This window comes from Fukomys damarensis, unplaced genomic scaffold (genome assembly GCF_012274545.1).
Source record: "Fukomys damarensis isolate Sample0158 unplaced genomic scaffold, DMR_v1.0_HiC HiC_scaffold_33, whole genome shotgun sequence".
Classification (NCBI taxonomy): domain Eukaryota; kingdom Metazoa; phylum Chordata; class Mammalia; order Rodentia; family Bathyergidae; genus Fukomys; species Fukomys damarensis.
In genome coordinates, this window is record NW_022900945.1 from 10,270,560 (window position 1) to 10,292,490 (window position 21,931).

Here is a 21,931-nt window from a genome sequence, read left to right on the forward strand (position 1 = left end):
GGGCCCCAGGATGAATGGCTAAGGGAGTTCCTCTGAGAGAACATCATCCAGGTCAACGTAGGGCTGTTCTCCATCACCACGCCCCAGAGACTGCTCTGTAGGGTATCTCTTCTCCCTTTCTGATGGGAGAGTTATTCTAATTTTCCTAGCTGCTCCCTGTCACGCAGTTAATGTCAAGAGCTGATGGACAGAGCATCAGATACATCACGCACAGATCCTGGACTTTGAGTTAAAGACAGTACTCCATGAGACTCAGAGTTCTCCTTTTGGAAGAAGAGTATTCGGGTGGCCAGAGGAGAGACCATGGAAGACACAACTACCCATTGAGCTTTGTGCTTCTGGATCCATGGTTAGAATTGGCTGCTTAGCTCACAACTACCGTGCTTGATTTTTTTCCTCCTTCCCCCTAGGTATGATCATATTATTTTATCTCAATGGCATATGAATAGAATTGCTATGTGCAACTCTCCTGACCCAAGGCTTTTAAGAGTGGTGCATCATTTATCCTTGCTGTCTCCTTCTGGCAGCTGGATGCAGGTGCTGAAGACTTAAAGGATGACAGAACACTGAGATAAAAGGAACCCAGGTGAGCATGGTCCGATGGATGCAGATATCTGCCTGGTACTGTTACGTGGTTAAAACAGACATTATTGTGTTAAGTCACTGAAAAACTAGAGTTCATTACAGGAGCAAACTTTACCTTTCCTGATACAACATTATTGTTGAGAAAAAATAAATCTATTTCTTTAGTCTGGCAGTTATTTATTTACAAAATGCAGACTCTTGGGTAAAGTAATCACCAAGTTTCCTTAGCAATTCTAAAATAATTAATCCCTGCTTAGTTTTGATTGTATATAAACAAAACTGAAATAATACTCGTGTCTTTTGATCACACATACACAGGACTCAAATCAAATTTCTGAAATCGTTTATCCCCAAATGTTCAGACCTGCTGCTGTCATCAGCAGGCATCTTTTTCCTTACCTGTGTGGTAGGGCACTGAAGGTTTATCATCACAGAGGGACTGGCACATCTTAGCAGGTTAAAATAAAACAAAACAGTCTTGTTCCTGTTTAGAAAACACATTAAATAATCTTTTCAGTGACCATGGAAATATTCTGTAATATTTCAGATCCCAAACATTTTTAATATATAACCTTTAAAAATTAGCTTAATTTTCTTTAGACAGCTACAATACAGTTTCACTCTCCTCTTTAAGCTGTTTAACAATTAAATAATCTTTTTCTAATTGTAAAAAGTTGACATAATCAAACTGTTCACCAGCAAGGGATTGGTTAAACACAAAATTGTACATTCATGAATTGGAACATTACTTTGCCAGGCAAAATAATGTTGAAGAACATGTTTAATGAATAGATAAATTGATTATACATTAAATTTAGAACGCTACTGAGTAAAGAATATTAAACTATGCTTGATTATAACTATGTAACAATGTAATAAACTATGTAGAAAGAAAATTATATAACTAAATGTTGGGTTGTATTTATTTAGTTTTTGTCTTTTGGAATTTCTAAATATCAATGTCATATTACTTTAGTTATATGTAAAGAGAGATAAATAATTTGATTGACATTTTCTTTACTGAAAATTAGAGTTAGTGGCAGAGTAGTGGCCTCTGACTATTTTTCCCTACTAGTTTTGAGTGAACTATTGCTCTGCTATTTGACAAGCCACCTGAATCTCCATTTAGTCATTAGCCAAATGAAGAGAACACTACGCCTGACTATTTCACAGTGAGTGGTGTTGGGATACCTAAGATAATGTGTAGTACACTCAAGAGAAGGAAACGCCCAACTTTAGTTTACATAAATAAAACTTGGAGTATTCATTAAAAATCCTGGTTCCCAATTCCTCCTTGACCCTTGAGAGCTCGTGTATCTGGATATTGAGCCCAGGAATCAGCAGTGTCCCCTAAGATTCCCAGTGGATTTAGATAAAAGTACTTCATAAAATACACCTTAAGAAACATAGCTCTAATTACTCAAGGTTTCCCAGTACCTTATCAAGTTTTACATTAATTAATTTGACTACATGCACAGCATAAATATATATAATGGTCTGCTAAGCAATGTCTTCCCTGACCCAGAATCAGTAAGAATGGCCCATCTGAGAATAAAGGAAATCCTCCACAAGAAACCAGGTTTAGATCCTTCCATTGCTCGTATCTCTTTCCCTGTCTACATAAACAAAAGGCGAGGAAATGGAGTACAGAGCACAGTTGGAAAGATACACAGATCAGATTTCAGAGGAGCCCCCCACCATTGAGGAACGGGTGGGCTGTCTTTCCCAATTCCAAGTCCTAGAAGACTCTGAGAGAACCTCTCCTGGACTAAAGGTGCCTGTAAGAAGGGCAGATCAGAATCTCATTTTCCAGCTGAACAACTCTTAATGCGGCAGACCTGTCTGCCTATTTGATCAGGAAGAAACAAGACCCAAGAAGACCACAAAAGAGTTGAGAAAGTTCAGTAGAGCAGAAAGAAGTCAGCAATAAAGCAGCTCGTCCTGGTAGGATGTGCAGACATGCAAATGAGCTTCAGCTAGTGGTGCCTTGCTGGGCAGTAAGAGACTGTGGGGCAAATCACCAGGAATGGAGAGTAAACCAAAGCTGATATCTCATACCTAACAACTATCCAGGAAGGATGTCCCAGGAAAATTCTCCCCCATTCTCCATAAGAAAGCCTGGGCATGGTGGTGCACACCTGTAATCCCAGCACTCCAGAGGCTGAGGCAGGAGGTTTGCTGGGAGTTGCAGACCAGCCTGGGCTACATAGTGAATTCCAGGTCAGACTCTACTACATAGTGAGACCCTGTCTCAAAAAACAAAAAACAAAAACAAAAAAAAAAGCCTGTTTTTGCATGATTGCAAAGGAAGGTATTGATAGCTAGTCAGTTAGGTCTGAGCCACAGTAACAACAGCCAGGTGGGACTGGGTTATGACCATTAAAATACCCGACAACCCTTTCTTTCTCCTCACAACACCATTAAAGAGCTAGAATCAGAAAGGAGAGACAGGGAGAAGCAGACCAGATACTCTACGGACTCCAACTCCTTTGTAGGATCAAAGTGGACACTGGGAGAAATTAGATTGATATTTTAAATTGGGCTAGGCTAAAGCTTTAACAACAAGGAATGTCTGAAAAGTCCCGTAATCTCCCTGAGATGTCAAAGCAAGAAGGGACATTTGAACAAACATGATTAAAAGCATTGATAGGAGAAAAATAAAACCACATCATTCAGATGTCCCACTGGGTTCAAATGGCTCGTGCAGCTGGTTATAAATTCACACAGGGTAAGCACAGGGGTAGTTAGGGCTCTGCTAGTGTCAGCTTGGTCTCTCATCACTCAAGCAACTGCGGTGCCCACACATTCTCACTGAGCATGTGATTCACTTCCTACCTAAGCAAATGAATAAATTATCATATGTCATGGTCATTGGCCCCTGAGGAGAAGTTAAAACTCTGAATGGAAAAATCAGTAAGTATCAAGAGTCCACCAAAGGTAAAATTGATTTATAAACTGCAAAATGCTACATAAACTCAAGTTATTCACCAGCTTATGTTGTCCTCAAGGGTACAATTCAGACCTTATCCAGCTTTTTATTCCTACCCTGCCAGAACATTAGCCTAGTACTTGGCCCATTCTAGCCACTTGCTGAATATGAAACGAATGAGACAGATTTCAGAACAAGTTTTTTTTTTCAGTCCTAGAATCCTCTTTATTTTTTTAGCACAAACCTATAGTTATTCAACCATGTTCTCTTTGATATCCTCAGATTTCAGAGAACCTCAGATTCCTTAGGTACAAGGTAGACAGTAATGCTTGCAATTGAACAGTTTTGAGGGGTTATCTCTTTGTTTAATGTAAGTTATGTTTCTACCAGAAATAAAAAAGAAGCAACTGTAGACTGCAAATTTAAATTATGTCAAGCTCATCTCTGTTTCTGAAACACATTAGAATAAAATAAAAGTACCAAAAAGGAATAAATCTCATCCAACTAGAGAGGATGAGATTTGCTCACATTTGCACAAGAGTTCAACAGTTTCTGGAAGGAGGTATGTTCCTGGGAGTGTGGAAACAAGGGATGCACTCTACAGGGTGAACAGTGACTGCATCCCTACCGAAAGGGTGGAGCAAGATTTGCCTGTCAGAAATCATGAAAAAGACTGCACTCAGGGGTAAAGATAAGAACTGTGTCCAAACAGAAGGAGATTAATTATAGGTTTATGTAGTAATCTCCACTGCAAATTAACACATCTGTACTTCTGCACCTCCTTCAATTCCAGCATCCAGGAAGAAGAGAGATACCTCTTACTGAGTGAACCTTCGGAGAAGAGCAAAGGCTTTTGTGAGAGGTTGTATCCCAGGCTTCATAGTGTGCCCTGACATCTTGTTTCGCAGATGAAATCTGACAGCCAACATGACCCATCACCCCACGCAGTGCTGAGGCCTCCCTGGAAGACTGAACTAGGAACACAGCAGCCCAGGAAACACACACAAATATCGCAGTCATCCTTCCTGTGACAGGAATGGGCAATCAGCCAGTATCAGGAGTATAAGAGGAATCAGAAAGCAAGAGGAGAGACTAAGGCAAGCAAACAAAAACTGAGGCTGGATGAAATTAAAATAATTCAAGTTATAGTTGATTCAAAGTAATTCAAGCGGCTTATCCACAAAATAAAAATGTGAGGCTGCTATAAAGGAAACTCTAGAATAGGCAGGTGTTTATAGAGATTAAAGGGATGACTGACAAAAAGTTTTAAAAACTAAAAAAAAAAAAAAAAAAAAAATTTAGAATGAAGACTAAAAAGACCTGGAAAATATTTCTAGGGGAGGGGTGGGGAGACATTGGGATGAATTGAAGGTATGATGAATAATTCCAAAAAGATAGAGCTAATAAAATGCAGGCAACTGTAAAAATAACAGAAGAATGTTTTCCAGATATGGCTAAGAATCATACTTAGAAGATTCTTCAGAATTAAATTTTCAGAATTGAGACATTCACTAAAGATTGACTCAAGATAATTTTTTTAAATAAAATCTGCATCTCCGTGAGATAGCACAATCAACAAGTGGGACGTCTTCTTATTAAAAGGCTTCTGTACAGCAAGAGAAATGACCAACAGTGTGAAGAGACATCCCACAATGTGGGAAAACATTTCCACCAGCGGTTCCTCAGACAAAGGGCCACTACCTAGAATATATAAACAACTTTTAAAAAATCAGACCTCCCAAATTTAATGACCCAACCCAAAAATGAAATGAACAGACATTTCTCAGACAAAGAAGTAGAAACAGCCAATAAACATATGAAAAAATATTCAACATCACCGGTCCTTTAAGAAATACAAATGAAAACAACACTGAGATTTCACCTCACCACAGAGAATAGCTGCTATGAAGAAATCAACCAATAACAAATGCTGGCAGGGGTGCGGGGAAAGAGGAACCCTGCTCCACTGCTGGTGGGAGTGTAGACTGGTGCAAACACTGTGGAAAGCAGTGTGGAGATTCCTCAAAGAACTAGGATTGGAAGTCCCATTTTATCCACCTATTCCCCTGCTGGGTATCTTCCCTAAAGAATTAAAAGAATCATACCACAGTGATATATGTGCACCCATATTTATAGCAGCACAATTTATAATAATTAAAACTTGAAAGCACCCCAATTACCCATCAACTGGAGACTGGATAAAGAAATTTTTTTTTCTAAAATGGAATACTACTCAGCCATAAAAATGATAAATTAGAGACATTTATAGCTAAATGGATGCACACTGAGGCAATACTCTTAAGTGATATAAATAGAACACGTGTTAATACTGAATAGTTTCTCTAGTGTGACAAACTGAAAGTGTAAAGAAGGACTAAAAGGTATGATAAATAATGTGAAATAGGAAGAAAAGGGACAAAGAGGAAGGGGAAACAGAAGGGGTAGTAGAAAGGAAAGAAGGGAATGGAATCAATATGAGAAAATGAAAAATAATGGAAACAAAGTCTTTGTAGATTGGGAGGGAGGGAGAGGTTGAAGGGAAAGCAGGGAGATGGGGAAAAAATAAGAACCAAGAGTGACTGTATAAAGGTACAGATTTCCAAAGAAAGTCATTACATCGTATACATTAAATATACCAATAAAATAAGTAAAACTTAAAAAAAGAAAATCTGTATTAAATTGTGAGATTTCACAACACCAAAAATGAAGAATTGACTTTAAAAACTTTGAAAGAGGAAAAAAGTTACCACGAGGTATGTGAATCAGACAGGCCTTAGATGTGCTGATGCGCACATTTGATGGTGTAAAAGGATGAACGCAGGAAGTAAGTTCAAGATGGAAGAGAAAAGAAGAATAGAAAGGTGGGAAGGATGAGATCCCCCTACCTAAAGAGGAGTCAAGATACTGACAACGATGAGCAGGGACAAGAAGCAGAAGTATTAGTATATTTTTCAAAGTGATCACAAGGAAATCCACATGTAGTAATTTAACTGCCAAGCTTGAGGCTTAGGAAAAGAGATCATATAAAGGAGTTAAATCTTTGTTTTCCAAAGCTGAATGTCTGTAGATACTCCTTAAAGTTAAGAAAGCATAACATAGAGTAAGAATATGATTTGAAATTTTACAGAAATAACTGCCAGATGAACTAAACCAAGAGAGAGAGAGAGAGAGAGAGAGGGAGAGAGAGAGTCATTGTCTCTGTGGAATAAAATTGTAAGATGGAAGGCCACTGCTTCTGTTATAACGCTGTTCACTACTGTTTGAGTTGTGTTCACATTCATATATTATATTGATCCAAATTTTAAAATTGAAACCAAGTCAGGGACCTGGATCTGTAGTGTGCAGAACAGAATGGATTTGAGAGATGCTCTTGCCATTTTGTGGAAGTTCTTCAGTGAACTGAAGACAAAGCTGGTATGGTTTCACTCAGATGCCAAACTGAACACAAAATGTAAATGAAAGTGCTTTTGTCCTCTTCATTTTTCTTGTCTCATTTGCACTAGTGGGGTCTTTCAGTCTGTCTCATTTGGTAATGGGGCTGCCTCAATTTCAAAGTTGTTTTAGCACAACCTTCGTAAGCTGAAGTTTTTGTAGTAGCCAGAAGGTGGCATCAAAATCAATCAGGTTCTTCCTTTTTAGTGGAAATCTCAAAAGAAAAAAAAAAAAAAAAAAAAAAAAAGGTCTAAAACCCAAGTGTCATGAACAGCTTCCCTGAAACAGAAAGACGGAGAGTTACACAAAGCAACAAAAGCAATGTTTTCCTTTGAAGTCTCAGCTTCTTCTGTCTTCTTGGTATTTTAAAAAACTCCCAGAGCTTTACCTACAGTCCTTATGGTCACCGTAGATAAAGTACAAAAGGTCAAATTTTACTTTGCAAATCTTATTGTACCCTTTCTGAATATAGAGTTCAAGTTCAGCTGTAGGGAATGTCTTCCAGAGGTGAGAGCCAGAGGATGGGCATAAGCACATCATGACAATAACAAGTACAAATATTCTAATGGCTACAGTTGAATAAACATATCCCTCTGGTTGGGGAATAAGCCAGACTGTTTACACATTCAGATAGATATGCATTTCTGTTTGGCACAGAGGCACACATAGTTACTTATATTATTCAATGATTTTTTTTTTTTACCAGTTCTGTTCCAGATTTTTAGGGCTGGGTTAAATATAAAACCAATTTCATAGCAACTCTATGCGTGCAGACTACGGGGCACAGGATTTGAGGTTGGAAAGTGCTACCATTACTATTCAGTAGTCAAATGGACCTTAAGAAGGACTCACTTTTCTGAATCCCAGGTTCCAAATTTTCCACGAGAGTAATACCTAGCAATGTTGTTACAAGACCTGAGAAAACCTTTGCGTTAACTCTTACTTTAGGAGAAAATCAGTTCTCTGCAGTAGCCCTTTATTCTCATTTGTGAAATCATTCATGTGCTATAGTGCCAGACAATGCTATAGGTGCCAAGGATACAACAGGGAAAAAGAGAATGCTTGTGATCTCAAAGAATTTTGGATCCTGTCAACAAGTTCATAATTTGGATAAGCTAAGGAAGTGATAAATACTGAAGTCAGTAAATTGGGGTCTTGAAGGAACCATGGAAAAGAATGGAGGGCTGTTTCACATGCGACTGTCGTGTGGAACTTATTATGCTCCTGATCTAAAACATCCTCCCAAAATGTTCAGAGGTGAGACTTTTGGAAGGAGACTGGATCTTTAAGGTACTACACTCATCAATGGATTGACCCATTGATTGGTTCTTAGCTGAATGTGAGCCAGGAGGTACCTGGCTGGAACTGGTGGGTGGGGGGTATGACATAATGGGGTGAGCTTGTTTCCAGCTTGTCCCTTCCCTGTCTCTCTGCTACCTGGTTGCTATGAGTTGTTGCCACAGTTATCCTCCCTTCTGCTATGCTGTTTCTGCTTGAGAGCCAGATGACTACGGACTGCATCCTCTGTAACTAGGAGCCAAAATAAACCTCTTCTCCTTTAAGTTGCAGGTGTCAGGTGTTTGTTCTAGTGGTAGGAAAATTACTAATACAGTTCTTTAGTCTTAAAACAGAGCACTTCATGAATGTAATAGATTGAAACCAATGTTTGTTGACTCTGTCCCTGAAGACTAAGAGACCCCTGAAAAATGGCGCAGAATGGCCCTTTCTTATTTGTTAGTGCATATATAAGTATCCCATGGTCACCAGTCCATTGGAAGACCTCAAAAATACTGCTTTGTAAATAGAAAGAACTATATAAATTTCTCCTAAATTACTGTTCTCTTATTTAATTTTTGCCTCATAATCAGGAGAGTAAAACCAGTTGGGTGTGTCCCATGCCCAAGGGTCAATGCTGAAGGAGTTAAAGTCAGAATTTGACTCCAGGGTGAGCATTTTTCTGACAAAATGTTAATCATTTTTTAAAAAGAAGGCTTTAAGGGCCAGGGATTTAGCTCAGTGGTTCTCCTGCCTGCCTTGCAAGCCCAAGGTCCCGAGTTTTATCCCTGGTGTATTAAAAAAAAGGCTTTAATAACTAAAGAGATTGATTGCTTCAGGTACTATACTTTCAATATTTTATGTTTTGAAAATTTGCAAGGGAGTATAATGGATATTTTGGTAGAAAATTATAGTGCATATAAGCACATAAATAATAAAATAATATTTCTCATAATTAGATTTTGTAACTTTCTAATGACATCTTCCATTAAGTTTTTTCATAGTTAAGAAAAATAATATTTTCCTGTATACATACTGACTATAACAATTGAAATAGTTCAAGAAAGTTTGAGGAGGCAAACAGAATGGTCTTTTAAAAACGCAAATGAACTGGTTCACTCTCGATGAACATCTGTATTTCCACGGCCTTCTCTACAATTACAAATCATCTAAATTCCTTGTCAAACACCTCATTTCTACCTGTTTCCCAAACAGTAGCCCATGGCACTTTTCTCTTTGTTATATTGCAGCTTCTTGGACTTCTCTCTGTTACTGAAGCATCTCTCGGCTCATGACGTTTGCACTTCTTGCCTCTGCATGAAAAGCTCCTCCCAGGGCTTTTGGAAGTCTGGTGTCTTCCCACTCCGTGCAGCTCACGTCCAAGTCGCCCTTCCCCACAGAAGCCCTCCCTGAGCCCCGCAGCCCCGAGACGACGCTCTGGTGTGGCGCACCAGTCATTCTCCGTCAGGCTTCCTTTTGCTATTTCCCTCCTAGCATTTATCCCTATTGAATTTATCTTATTTATCCATATCTTTATAGCCAATCTTCCTCGAACTGGAACGTAAATTGCACAAAGTCAGGTGGCTTGGCCAAATGTTTGCACTCTTACCCTTCCTTTTTAGAATACTGTCTGGGATTAAATAGAGCTCAAAAAATATGTGAGTAAACATAAAACTATACTCCTTTCTCTCAGAAGCAGTTACTGCAAGCACATGGTACCCTTTCAGGCTGCTTTCCTTGAATAAACAGGTGTTTTTATTTGTGAGAATATAAAGTGTACAAGTGCATAAGCATACTCACAAAATGGAACTAAACCCGTGTGTCATCTTTGTAGGTTTCTTAACAATATATCATAGGCATTTTCCATGCAAAAATATATCAATACACAATCATTTTCAAGGATTAAATGTTTTATTATATCGTAAATGAATTATCCTAATTCATTTAATTAATTTAATGATAGATACATGGGCTATTTCCATTTTTTTCTGACTATTACATGACACCTGCTACAGTCTGATCTGAGTGTCCCCTGAAGGCTACATGTGGAAGGATTGGTTCCTGTCCTGTGGTGCTACCGGGAGATGGTGGAACACACAGGGTGTGTGTCTGTCTGATTGGAGGAAGTGAGGTCACCCGGGCATGACCTTGAAGGAGTTACTGGGACTCTGGCTCTTTCTCGTCTTTCTTTACTTCCCGGCTGTCATGAAGTGAACAGCCCACCTGTGCCTCATGTCCCTGCTACGATGTGCTGTGCTGTCACAAGGGCCTGGTGACCATGGACTGAAGCCTCTGAAACTATGAGCCAAAGTAAACTTTCATGTCTTTAAATTGCTTTTCTACGGTGTTTTGTCATGGTAATGGGAAGCTGAGGGACACAGTACCTAGGGAATATATTCCTATTTCTATCAGATAAGCCTCTGGAAAGAACACTGCTCAGTCATACAGCAGACATGTTTGAAAAATAGTTGATAAATATCATGCTATGCTATCACTAGTAGAAAATAAAGTGGCTGTTTCTCCTCACTCTATCCAGAAGTGGAAATTTTAATCTTTTTAAATTTATTTGATAGCCTAATAGGTAAAATAATATTTATTAATTTATATTTTCTCTTTTAACTCTAGTTCAAAAACTAATAAGTGGCAAGTATTTCTTATTGTTACTGACCATTATACTATATGTTATTTCCTATTTATGACTTTTGCCTTCTTTTATAGCAGAGGGGATCATCTTTTCTTTTTTGATCATATAAGAGCAATTTATGTTATAAACCTTGATCCACTTGTCAGAAATAATTCTGAAAATAATTGTTTTCTTGGTTTGTCACTTATCTTTTAACTTTGTTCACAGTGACTAAGGTGGTGTACTTGTTTGATAAAATTCTTCAAAACTTTATTATATTTTTGAATTTTGCTATGTTTATAAAATTATAAAACTAATAGGGAAATATAAAAGTATGCTATTTTCAAGATTAAGGCAAGCCATAATCATGAAAAAAAAAACTCAGAGAATATAAAGAAACATCAGTAGAGGGCCAGGGATTTAGCTCAGTGGTCCCACTGCCTGCCTCACAAGCATAAGGACCGGAGTTTGATCCCTGGTACCAAAAAAAAAAAAAAAAGCAAAAAAACAAACAAACCAACAAACAAAAAAAGAAACATCAGTAGAATCAACTATTGAAATTATGAACATAATTTTCAGTGACCCTATTATATTGCATTATGTGGATGATCCATAATTTACTATATATTGCTGAAGACCAGTTTAGATTCCAATATACTTTATTATAAATAATAATTTAATGAACATATCTGTGTATTAAATAAGGATTCTCTTTGAGTAATCTATGTATTGAAATTTATGGTGTCACATTTTTGGTCAAAGTAAGTGGGTCATTGGTTTAGGCCTAGAAAACTTATTGTTGTAAAAGCCTTTTAAAAATAGCCTCTTTTAAAGAACTAAAGATTTAGAGATTTTTATGATTTTCTTTTTTTTTAACACCACCTGGTGCTTTCTTTGTCCTTTATAGTGTCTTTTTTTTTTTTCAGCAATGTCAAAGACTTTCCAAGTTACTGAGGTTAAAATAAGAATTACCACCCTAAAACAGAATTCAGTTCACTTGTCTGCAAAGGGCAGAAAACCTTCTATAGGGATAAAGTTGTCTTCTGTAAACCACCCAGACGTGATTAAGGATTTATCTCTCCTGCTCCAAATATCTGGTTTTCTTTGATTGTCTAAAATGATTGTCTATGAATTTGGCAACTCTTTACTGAATCTGTTGTTTTAATCCCTTAGCTCATATAACAATAAACTCAGTTAAGGGGGGACAGCATGAGAACAAAATTAAAGTGCTCTAAACCATTTTGGGGCAGTAGCGGTGGAGGGGGGCTGTTGTTGCCTGTTTTTAATACCATCCCAGGTGAGGTTTTCCAGAAACTGAATTGGTTATAAAAAGCAACGAGATCTACCAACAATCTCAGGTTGAAAAGAAAGAAATGGACCAGGAGAAAGGGGGAAACATTTTCTAAAAATATGCAATTTATGTTTTTTTGTTCACTTGAATTTTAGGTAAGGATATATAAAACTTGCTTTCAGAAATGGAGACCTCTGTTATGATTAAAAATAGAAATGAACTGTTTTCTCAGTTGTGTGGGGTAGTGTCCACAGAAGTTAAGTTGCCCTGAAAATCCTTTTGAGCTCTGCAGACCTCTGAGTGTGCTCTTCACTTTGGAAGGCAGAATTATTCATCAGCATTTATCATTAGGCATTGTGGTAAAAAGAATCAAACTACTGCAGCAGCATTTATGCAGCAGCTCACAACGTGGTCTTCCAATAACCCATCTCATAAAGTATTTCAAAATATGGCCATTGAAAAAAACTTACTTGTTCAATCCACCCATTAGAATCGTATTTTTACTGAGCAGAGTCTAGATATTTGGAGTGGGAGAAACAAATCCTTAATCATGTCAGGTTGGTTTATAGATAACAAGTTTATCCCTATAGAAAGTCCATGCATTCTATATGCCACATGACAGTAATACTGGATTTTAAGCCATCTAGCGTAAAACTTCCCAACTGTAGAAAAAGGGGGGAGGGGAACCCTCCTTTATGAATTTCCGTCTTCCTAAGAAGTCTAGTAAGATTCATCAACCGTGATTGCTAGGCTCCAGCTTAGACAATTAAGATTTTATTCACAAAGCACATTGGCCATACTCACTCATTGGGGGTGCCCTTCTGGCCACAGAAATGGCCCTGGCTGTCTGTAGGATACGTCACTCTCCTGGCATCGCCATTTGCCCAGGCTGAGGGAACAAGAAAGATGAAAACTATCAGCAACATCTGGCCAAAGGCAGTCTGATCTGAGATATTAGAATGCATCACTGCATCACACCAGTCTCTCCCCTCAGCCACGGGGGATTATTGATTTTCTTCAAAGAGTAATTTCTTAATGAAAAGTAAAATAAAATATGGATGAATCAGTCAGAAAGCACATTTCTCTTATTCTCTCGGGATTCATCTGGGTTCTAGCCAAGACATGAGGTAATGCACTTAGAAAATGACATTTATTAAAATGCGAATTAGAGGGCACTACAAAAGCTTGCTTGGCTAAAAGACAGTTTTTGTAGGATTCAAAAGAAAATGACTTCATAGCAGAGCTAATAAATTTACAGGAAATAACATGATGCAATACTTTTGGGTTATATATAAATGAAATCTACTTAAAATTCAAAGAAATGAAGTGACAATGCCCATTTCAAATTAAGTTCTCTATAACTTCATGCAACATTTTAAAGGCAAACAGTAGTGACTGCAGAGGCAGTACGTACATAATAAAGATTTACCAGATATTTTGTCTAATAATCTCAAAGCTTCATACAAATATCAAACGTTCTTCTATTTAATGAAAACTGAGAGCTTAATTTGATTTTCTGTGAAGATGCCGGGCTTTACCTCTGACAAACATATCAGTATTTTTTTTTCTTCAAGAATTGTAAGCTTGATTTGATAGTTATTCTACAAAAACTATAGAAAGTCATTTCTGTGGACTAGATTGGGCCATACTCCTTAATTCTAGGAGTTTTTCTAACGTTTCTAATTTGAATACAGTTCCTAAAAATCTAGGAAACACATTGGTCTTCTAATACTTTCCTATGCACATGGAAACATATCTCTTTGTCCTTTGCTTCTTTTAACATTTGTCCAGCTATCTTCTTGCCCACATTTATTGGATTTGACAGTTTGCGCTATAATTCTCTTACCCTTATAAACATGGCAGTGTGATTTAGAAAGATTAAAAAAAAATCTGAAGGAGAATTTTAATATGAAAGAGGGATTTTTCTCAATTTTTTTTTCATCAATCCACGCTTTTCTGTTCACATTCGGTATCTAAGTACCAGAAAAGCCTCCTTTGTCTAATTCTTTATCCAATGTCACAGAAGCCAAAGCAGTGTCATTTCTTAATGCATTCTTCTGAAATCTGACTTATTCAGCCAGCTCTCCACTGCCATATCTTCCTGTCTTTATTTCCCAGAATAAAGAAAATGGGCTATAAATAAAGGATTTAGATGACATCAAAGTGCTCAAAATATAATGCTCCTAGACACTATTTTATCACAGTTTCTTTCTAAACCTTACTTTGTCGTATTTTGACTACACCTAAGAGACCAGATTTTGCCTATTTTCTGAAATATATATATATATATATATTCTATATATATCTTTATTCTATATATATCTTTATTCTAAAATGTTTTATTCTTTTCCTGTATAATTGTCAGAAGCATTGATACTCTAGGTTATTAATTATTGCTAATTATTTCTTTAATTTAGTTGTACCAAAGGCAAAATTTACTTTAAAAGAAAATTACATATGTATGAATTGCAAAAGTTTAATATACCAAAGACACTTTTGTTATTTGATGCACTTAATGTCAACATTTGGGGCAATTTTTAAGGTCTTCTAAAAAATGACATTAACACAACCTCTGTATAGTAATATTTAAAATAAGAGAAAAATGAGAACCTTTTTATACTATATTTTCAAAAACTGTTCAAAGACAGCAAACTCATGCTCAGTTGTTTTTCCTTTAAAATAAGCTACCAGTATTTCCAGGCAGTCTAAAACATATTGTTCTTGGTTCAAATATTAAATATTCATATTTGCAAAAATGTTTTGCAATGAGTCCTTGGCCTCTATGAAAAGATTCAAATTGCTAAGAAGAGCTAGAATTTATTTTCAAATTTTGTGACTGGGTTTCAATAATCCCTTATCAAATAAAGTACAGGCAAAATATCAGATATTAAGGATCAGATTTCTTTGGTATAAGCATCAAACTGTTACTGATAGCTTCCCATGGCTAGCATAAACCAGTAAGTAATCCAAGGAACATAAGAGACAATACAATCTAGTATAAATGCAAGGTAGGCAGGAGTGATAATGTTTTGTTTTATAGGAAAAGTCAGCACTAATAATATAAGCCAGAGAAAAAAACACCTATTTAGAAATTTGGACATTATAAAAAAACCAAAAGTCAAGCTTCAAAATGACCAAACTTGTTAATTTTCAGCTGGAATATTGTGCTATATTTTGGCATTTTACTGTAATTTGTAGTACACAAGTTCTGAAGACTCTCAGCACTATCTTGGCACAAAAGACTAACTCCTCCCACCTCTCCAGAGTATAGGAAGAAAAGCTCTTTCTTACCTAAATGCCTGCATTTTATATCATACAAAAAAGTCTGGTGGAAGGTATACAGTAAAGGTTGCAATGTTAACTCTATTGTAATTTTACACATTTTTTTTCTTTGTGACATATATTTTCCTTTTTGGAGCTATAAATTATTTAATTTAGCAAGCTTATACATTTTAACTTTTTGAATAAAAGAAAGTGTAGGACTGTAAGGCTATTAATTTTACTATAAAAAATCTAAGGACTCAATGCATTTTTTAAAACTAAAATTCTAAATATCACTCAAAGAATCTGAAGACACTAGATTCAAGACTACATTTCAAAGCTTTTCACCTAGGTTTCTGGTCCTTCAACCTGCTCCTTTCTTGCACGCTTTCTTCATTACTAAATACAAACTGTCAGCTTTTTACACTGGACCTTTTCCAGTGTTCTATCGGTTAACTCTGTAAGCGTGCATTTACAGCATTCATACACCAACATTTTAAACTGAGACTAATGCCAAGAACCACATTTCTTGTTAAAAGTTCAGCACTAAAGATTTACAACTCCAGGGGTCTAACTTAACACCACCTGAAAAATGAACCATGTTCCAGATAGTTCTATCAATCTTAAAAGCCAAAATTGCAATTCTCATATTTTTAAAAACATGTCTAATGAAGAAAAGGCAACTGCACTTAGTACAGCAACACTCGTCAAAGGATAAGAGACAGCAACAAAGGGACCTACTCGTATTACAGAAGACAAAGTTTTACCACGGCAAAGTCTAAAAAGTGGGCAAAGGTGGTAAGATCCTAAATGCCACTATCATAAAAATAATCTCTCCATTTCTTTTTTTTTTCCTCTCCTTCCTTCTTTCATCTGCTATATGAGGAACCAAGGAAGTCAAAAGAAAATTGTTCTGTCTGAGCCAACCATGAAATCTTTAACAGATAGGTACATTCCCTGTTACCTTTTAGGGCATTATTTTATACATGTTTTTTAAAAAACAAAAAACTTCAAACATAAGAGTTACTTAGCCTTGTGAATATTTTGAAGTAAAGTATCTTGAATTTCTGTGATGAGTTCTTCAAGCAATTCAAATTTTCAAGTCATCCCTCAGAAGGTCCTTTGACGTAGGATCTGTCCCACCGTGACAAAGCGGCTTCCTCCTTTGTTGTTTGTGAGTGTGGCTCTTTGTTCCTTCAGGATTCCAAACCTTTCATTCGAAGTCATCCCTGTCTGTTTCCCAACACTATTTATGTCAAATTGTAGGGGGACACCTTTAGGAACTTTCTTTACATCAGACTGTTCCCGTTTTCTCAAGAATGAGGGTACAGGAGTACGAGTTAATTGTGGTTCCTGAGTTACTGGGCACTGTACTGCTCCAGGGTTGTCAATGGACCCTGTCAAAATTCCTCCATTTGTGGTGGAAATACGCCACTGACGAGTTCTCTTCGCTACTACATCGTCTAGCACTTGTTCTGTGTTCAACTGGACCTGAACCTTCAGGCCTCTTCGGAAAAGAAAAGTTGCCTGACGAGTATCTTTCTGATGGCTTAATTTATTTCCACTCCTGGTAAAATTAGCTGGAATGTTATTTTTTCTGTTTAACTGGTTAGGTCTCTTGAGAACTGCCGCTGGTTTCCTTCGTACTTCAATTTGTCTCAGGTTTGTTTTCCTTTTTAACACTGGAAAACACCGTTCTATATTCTTGTCACTTAGAGGTGGACGATTCATGGGACTAACTCCTTTTTGAATTCCAGTTGCTTTTCTAGCTGCAAGGCCAGTGATAACTCCATAAGGACGTCTCTTCCCAGGCATTACTTTTCCTCTTCTGCTCAGACTAGTTTTACCAAAATCAGAATTCTGCTGGATTCCCACTGTATTCTCATCCTGAACTGCTGAGCACTGCTTTGCTGGAGTCGTCCATTTAGTCTTGGAAAATTCTGCTTCTTTCCTTCCTTTCTATTCAATTTGACAGTATCATCCAGAGACATAGCAATTTTGTCGAGGTTCTCATTACTGCGGGCTTTCGGAGGCGGAGACAACGTCGCAGTGGCTCCCACCAACCGGGTACCAAACCGGTTCATGGCTCCGAGACGCAGCACGGAGCGGTCAGCGGATAAGGCTGGAGTCGCAGGCCGGCTGCCTCCCACTGTTCGGCGCGCAGAATGGCCTCACGGCGGGTCTAATTATTGCTAATTATTATAAATGTCCCTGAACCAATCAGTTATTCTGAGTCTTGGTTTTCTAATTTGCTACTAATATATGAGTATCGTACCCAACCTGTTAAGAACACTCAAGCTAGGAAAGAAGATAATGAAATCGAATTCCTAATTGGTGCTCAGCATCCAATATGGACTCAGTAATATCAATTCTGAGCTTTTTTGAGGTTCCCCCAAAGCAAACTCTGAAGCCAGGTTCTGATGCAGGTATTTCATTTGGGTTATAATTCCAGTAAGCTTAAGTGGGTATAAGGGAAATGATTCAGAGAACAGAACTGGGTCAGTCCAGGGCATGTTAATGAATGAGACACTATGGTGGGCCGATGTGGCCCTATCCTTCTAGAAACTTCCATGGGACCACACAGAATATGGCCATTAGGGTCACAGTAAAACTGCTCATCACAACTGCAAACAAACTCAGATAGGTCGAGGGGAGCTAGGGTCTGCTATACACAGCATCTGCCATAGCCTTCCCTGTTACATGAAAAATCAGTTAATTCACCGATTTACTAAATAATCATTATGTACTCTGTGCTAGAAATCAACATCAATTTATGTCGCAGTTCTCAGGAAATACATGAAAAGGGAGAAGAAAGTCTTAGAGAAAAGGAGGAACTTCAGAAAGCCTGCTAAGTTGTTAGGATTTGAACATGCAGTTGAGAACAGGAAAAGCATTATAGGTTAAAGAAATAGTGTAATAAGAGCTTCCTTGTATTAATTGCTTACAACATGTCACTGGTTGTGATAAGTTTATTACACCCACTGCTTCACTTGACTCACATTATTAGTCTCACAACAACCATTTATTTTACCTAAGTTGCCTAGGTAACTGGCTCAGAGTTTGATTTATTTTTCAAGGTTCCAGAGCTTTTGAGTGACATAAACAGGGCTTAAATTTAGGTGTGTTGCTGTGGAAGGCCTGTACTTTTAACTACTACACTATAGTGGTAATAATATTGCCTGCCAAAGGGTGGTTTAGGAAAGAGCTTGTTAATAGTGGGAAAAAACAAGGACACTGGCTAAGGGAGGACCAGCAAGTGCAGACATGGCAGGTAGGAAAGGGGATGACACCAGCTATCCTGAAGCCCTGTCTCTGGGTGAGCAGAGTTTTGAGCTTGTCGGGGAGAGAGAGATGTCTTGTTGGTGGTGAGGATCTGGAGACCTGCAGACAAGGGAGGGAATGAAGATGAAAAATTCGAGGGAGGCGCCCCCCTTGGCTTTCTAGTTTGGAGTCAAGGCAGGTGGCCATGTTTACAGAACAGCCTTCAGCACAGAATCTGTGCTGCATACGGGGTCCATCTGAATGAAAACGTCAAGAAACCGAGCTGAGAGCTGCAAAAGAGAGCGCAGAGATGTGCAGCAGTGTTTTGCCCTTGTTCATAAAGCAGCTTCTCCCATTTTACTCCCTTTCTGGGATTTTCTCTACTGAGAGGACTTCTAAAACATTACTGTAGCCATTGGCCATGTCTATTGAGCCTTTGAAATGGTTTATCAGAATCAGGACATGCTGTAGGTGCAAAATGCATGCATATTTTAAAGGCTTTATAAACAACTATAAATAATATCAACACTTTTCATATTGGTTTCATTTGAAGGATTATTTAGTTAAATAAAGTATATTATTAAACTATTAGAAAATTAATTTTACCTGTTTATCTTTACACTCTCATATATGACCACTAGAAAATTTAACATTACTCATGTTATCCGTGTTACATTTCTCCCGGATAGATCTTTTCTAGAGCATTTCCCCACAAACATTAAGGGCTTCTTATATAAAATGATTAACAGTGCCTTAACACCAATGATTTGTTTGATAGTCATTCCCAAACCCAACATAACCAACATATTATTTTTATTACAAATATTTAAAAATACTCCTTTTACAATCTTGAAATAATAGTCACTGATAATGTAACTTACACATGTACTTTATTAAAAAGTCAATATAATGCCCTATTGTAATGTACATGAGAAATGAGGAGCAATATGTAATTAGTATGCACATGAGTAGGCAAAAGCTCACATGGGTCTAAACTTGAAGACAAAGTGATGAAGTCAGGGGTTTAAACCTGTAGGAGAAACTGTAAAAGTCCTAGATACAACTGAAAGAGGATGTACTAGATACACTGTTCCAGAAATTACGAACTCACAAGTGGTGTGGTCAGTAATAGATCTTTTTAAATGAACAAAATTTTAGTGAATTCTAACACAAAAAGCATGGAGGGAGAGGAAGAGAAATGATAAAAAATATGGGAAAAAGTTGATGAAAGTAGAACTTTTGCAAATGGAAGAGGACGAAGAGAAGGAACAGGGAAGGCAGGGAAGAGTAGAGGACAAAAAAGAATAATTAATAATAATGTATAATGTGAAAGTACCAAATCCTCAGGATAAATGCAATCATTATGTACTGCTAACATGTATTAAAAAAATAAGAAAAGTAAAATCTTTCAAATTCCCATAGTATTTTTCAAATATTTTTTTAAAAACTTTTACATACACTAGTGGAACACAAGAAAACCGGGCACAATGTAGAGCTGTTTTGGATGTGAAGAACTGTTCAAAACACTGCAAGGTGTCTATCTTCCCTGATTTCTAACACTAAATTTAAATATTAATAGTACTTCACCCTATAACATCATTACTATCAAAAAGTCGAGTCAGTTTTCTGAAAGACACTCTAGGTACTGTTACTGCTTCAAGTGAGAGCTCCTGGATAGACATTTATTCGGGCTCTTCAAAATGTCAAAACATAGATTCTACACTGCATTTCCTTCCCCGATGTCTTGCGGAGTTCTTCCTTATCATTAATCCCATTTTCTTTCATTCAGTGGATTATGATCTGCAGTGGGTTTCAAATATGCCCATCATTTATTTGACAATTGTTCCTCAAAAGGTTTTCCTTAACGCCTCACGCTTTGACTGTGAACTGGATCGAGCCACCTGCTTCTAATAAATGGAACGCAACAGAAATGACCAACCATGGCTTTTAAGAGTCGCTAACAGAAGACACTGCAGCTCCCCATTTGCTCTTTCTCTCTCTAAGATTTCTAGCTTTAGGGGAAGCCACTGGACAAACTCAGGCAATCCTGCGGAAAAGTCTTATGTGGCTGTCAGTTTCCTGCCCACTGCCATGTGAGTGACACATCCTAAGCACACCTTCCCCTCTGTTGAGGCTTCTGTCCCCTGGCCTGGGCTGACGTCTTGATGACAACTTCATGAAAAATCACCCAGATAAACTGTTTCCATTTGCCTAATCCCAGAAACTGAGATCAGAAACACTTGCTACTTTAAATTGCCACATTCATAGCGAATTACCTTCCAATGTGGCAATTCAAACCATGTAGCAATAACTATTGGTTAAAAGGCTTTTGAAAATCTTTTCTATACTGGAAAGAAGTTACACCATCTTTCTCAAATTAGTCACAATAATTAGAAAACATACCCTCTTTTCTATTTGACTTGTGTAATATTTTAAACTTATCCTGACAATTTCTAGAATTTTAGTATTTTTAAGCCTTCACAATATGATTTTAGTATATGGAAACTTTAACTTGATTTAAAATATTACCTTTAGGCTAACTAGTTACAAAGTATACTCTACCTTCATTCTTAAAAGAAAGTTAATGTGAAAGAATTATCTTGAAGTGCCACTCTAGAATATGGTTTATTTATATTATTAATTGTTAATCACATCCTTATTCATTGAGTTACTTATTCAGAGGGTCTTACTTTGTGATAGACACATTTAGACTCAGGGGATAGCGATAAACATATATCACGTTTAGTATAATAATATTTCTTAATACATTCTTCCTAAGGGAAATATACATCTTTCTGATTGGCCAGGGGAGAGGCTAATTTCACAATCGCTGAAAGAATGCAGTGAGACTGTAGCCAAGTGAGCACCTGTAATTCTCAGATGGATAGGACTGTGGATGTCAGATGGTTGGAGTCTTTGCTCGAAAATAGCTGCCTTCCATTTACTCCCCCAACCTGTTACTGAACTCACTGTTTTAAGCCTGACCATGTGGAATTACGGGGAAAGGAGTGAAGGTATTAGGAGCATGCCCTGTGGTTGTGGTCTGCATCCTCTGTCAGTCACCATCATTACTGGTGAATCGGCATTCCTCCTCTTCAATAAAGGCAGTACAGTTCTGAGGCAAGAGCATAGACTTTAGAATTAAACTGCCTAGGTTATGCTAGAAAATAAAACCAAATTATTGTGTTATGAATTTTAGGTTTTATAATCAAATAAAGAAGAGGTGATTTTAAAAGCCCACTTTAAGTAAAATAGATGCACAACAACATTCCCC

General features: G+C 37.3%; 2 protein-coding genes across 18 annotated transcripts in view; both read right to left on the reverse strand.

Annotated features, from left to right (window-relative positions):
- Positions 1-21,931, reverse strand: part of Slc44a5 (solute carrier family 44 member 5) — a 405,160-nt gene that overhangs the window by 41,516 nt on the left and 341,713 nt on the right. For all 17 annotated transcript variants that reach the window (XM_019204686.2, XM_010605145.2, XM_019204684.2 and 14 more), the window contains 2 exons: positions 12,940-13,024; positions 985-1,069 (listed from right to left, as the gene is read on the reverse strand). In XM_019204686.2, coding sequence (XP_019060231.1) covers positions 985-1,069; positions 12,940-13,024 — 170 coding nt within the window. The remainder of the gene's footprint in view (positions 1-984; positions 1,070-12,939; positions 13,025-21,931) is intronic.
- Positions 16,507-17,527, reverse strand: LOC104848966 (UAP56-interacting factor-like). Its single transcript, XM_010605222.1, is given in 2 exon segments — positions 16,507-17,267; positions 17,270-17,527. Coding segments are annotated over 2 exon segments (972 nt in total). The 5' UTR covers positions 17,481-17,527.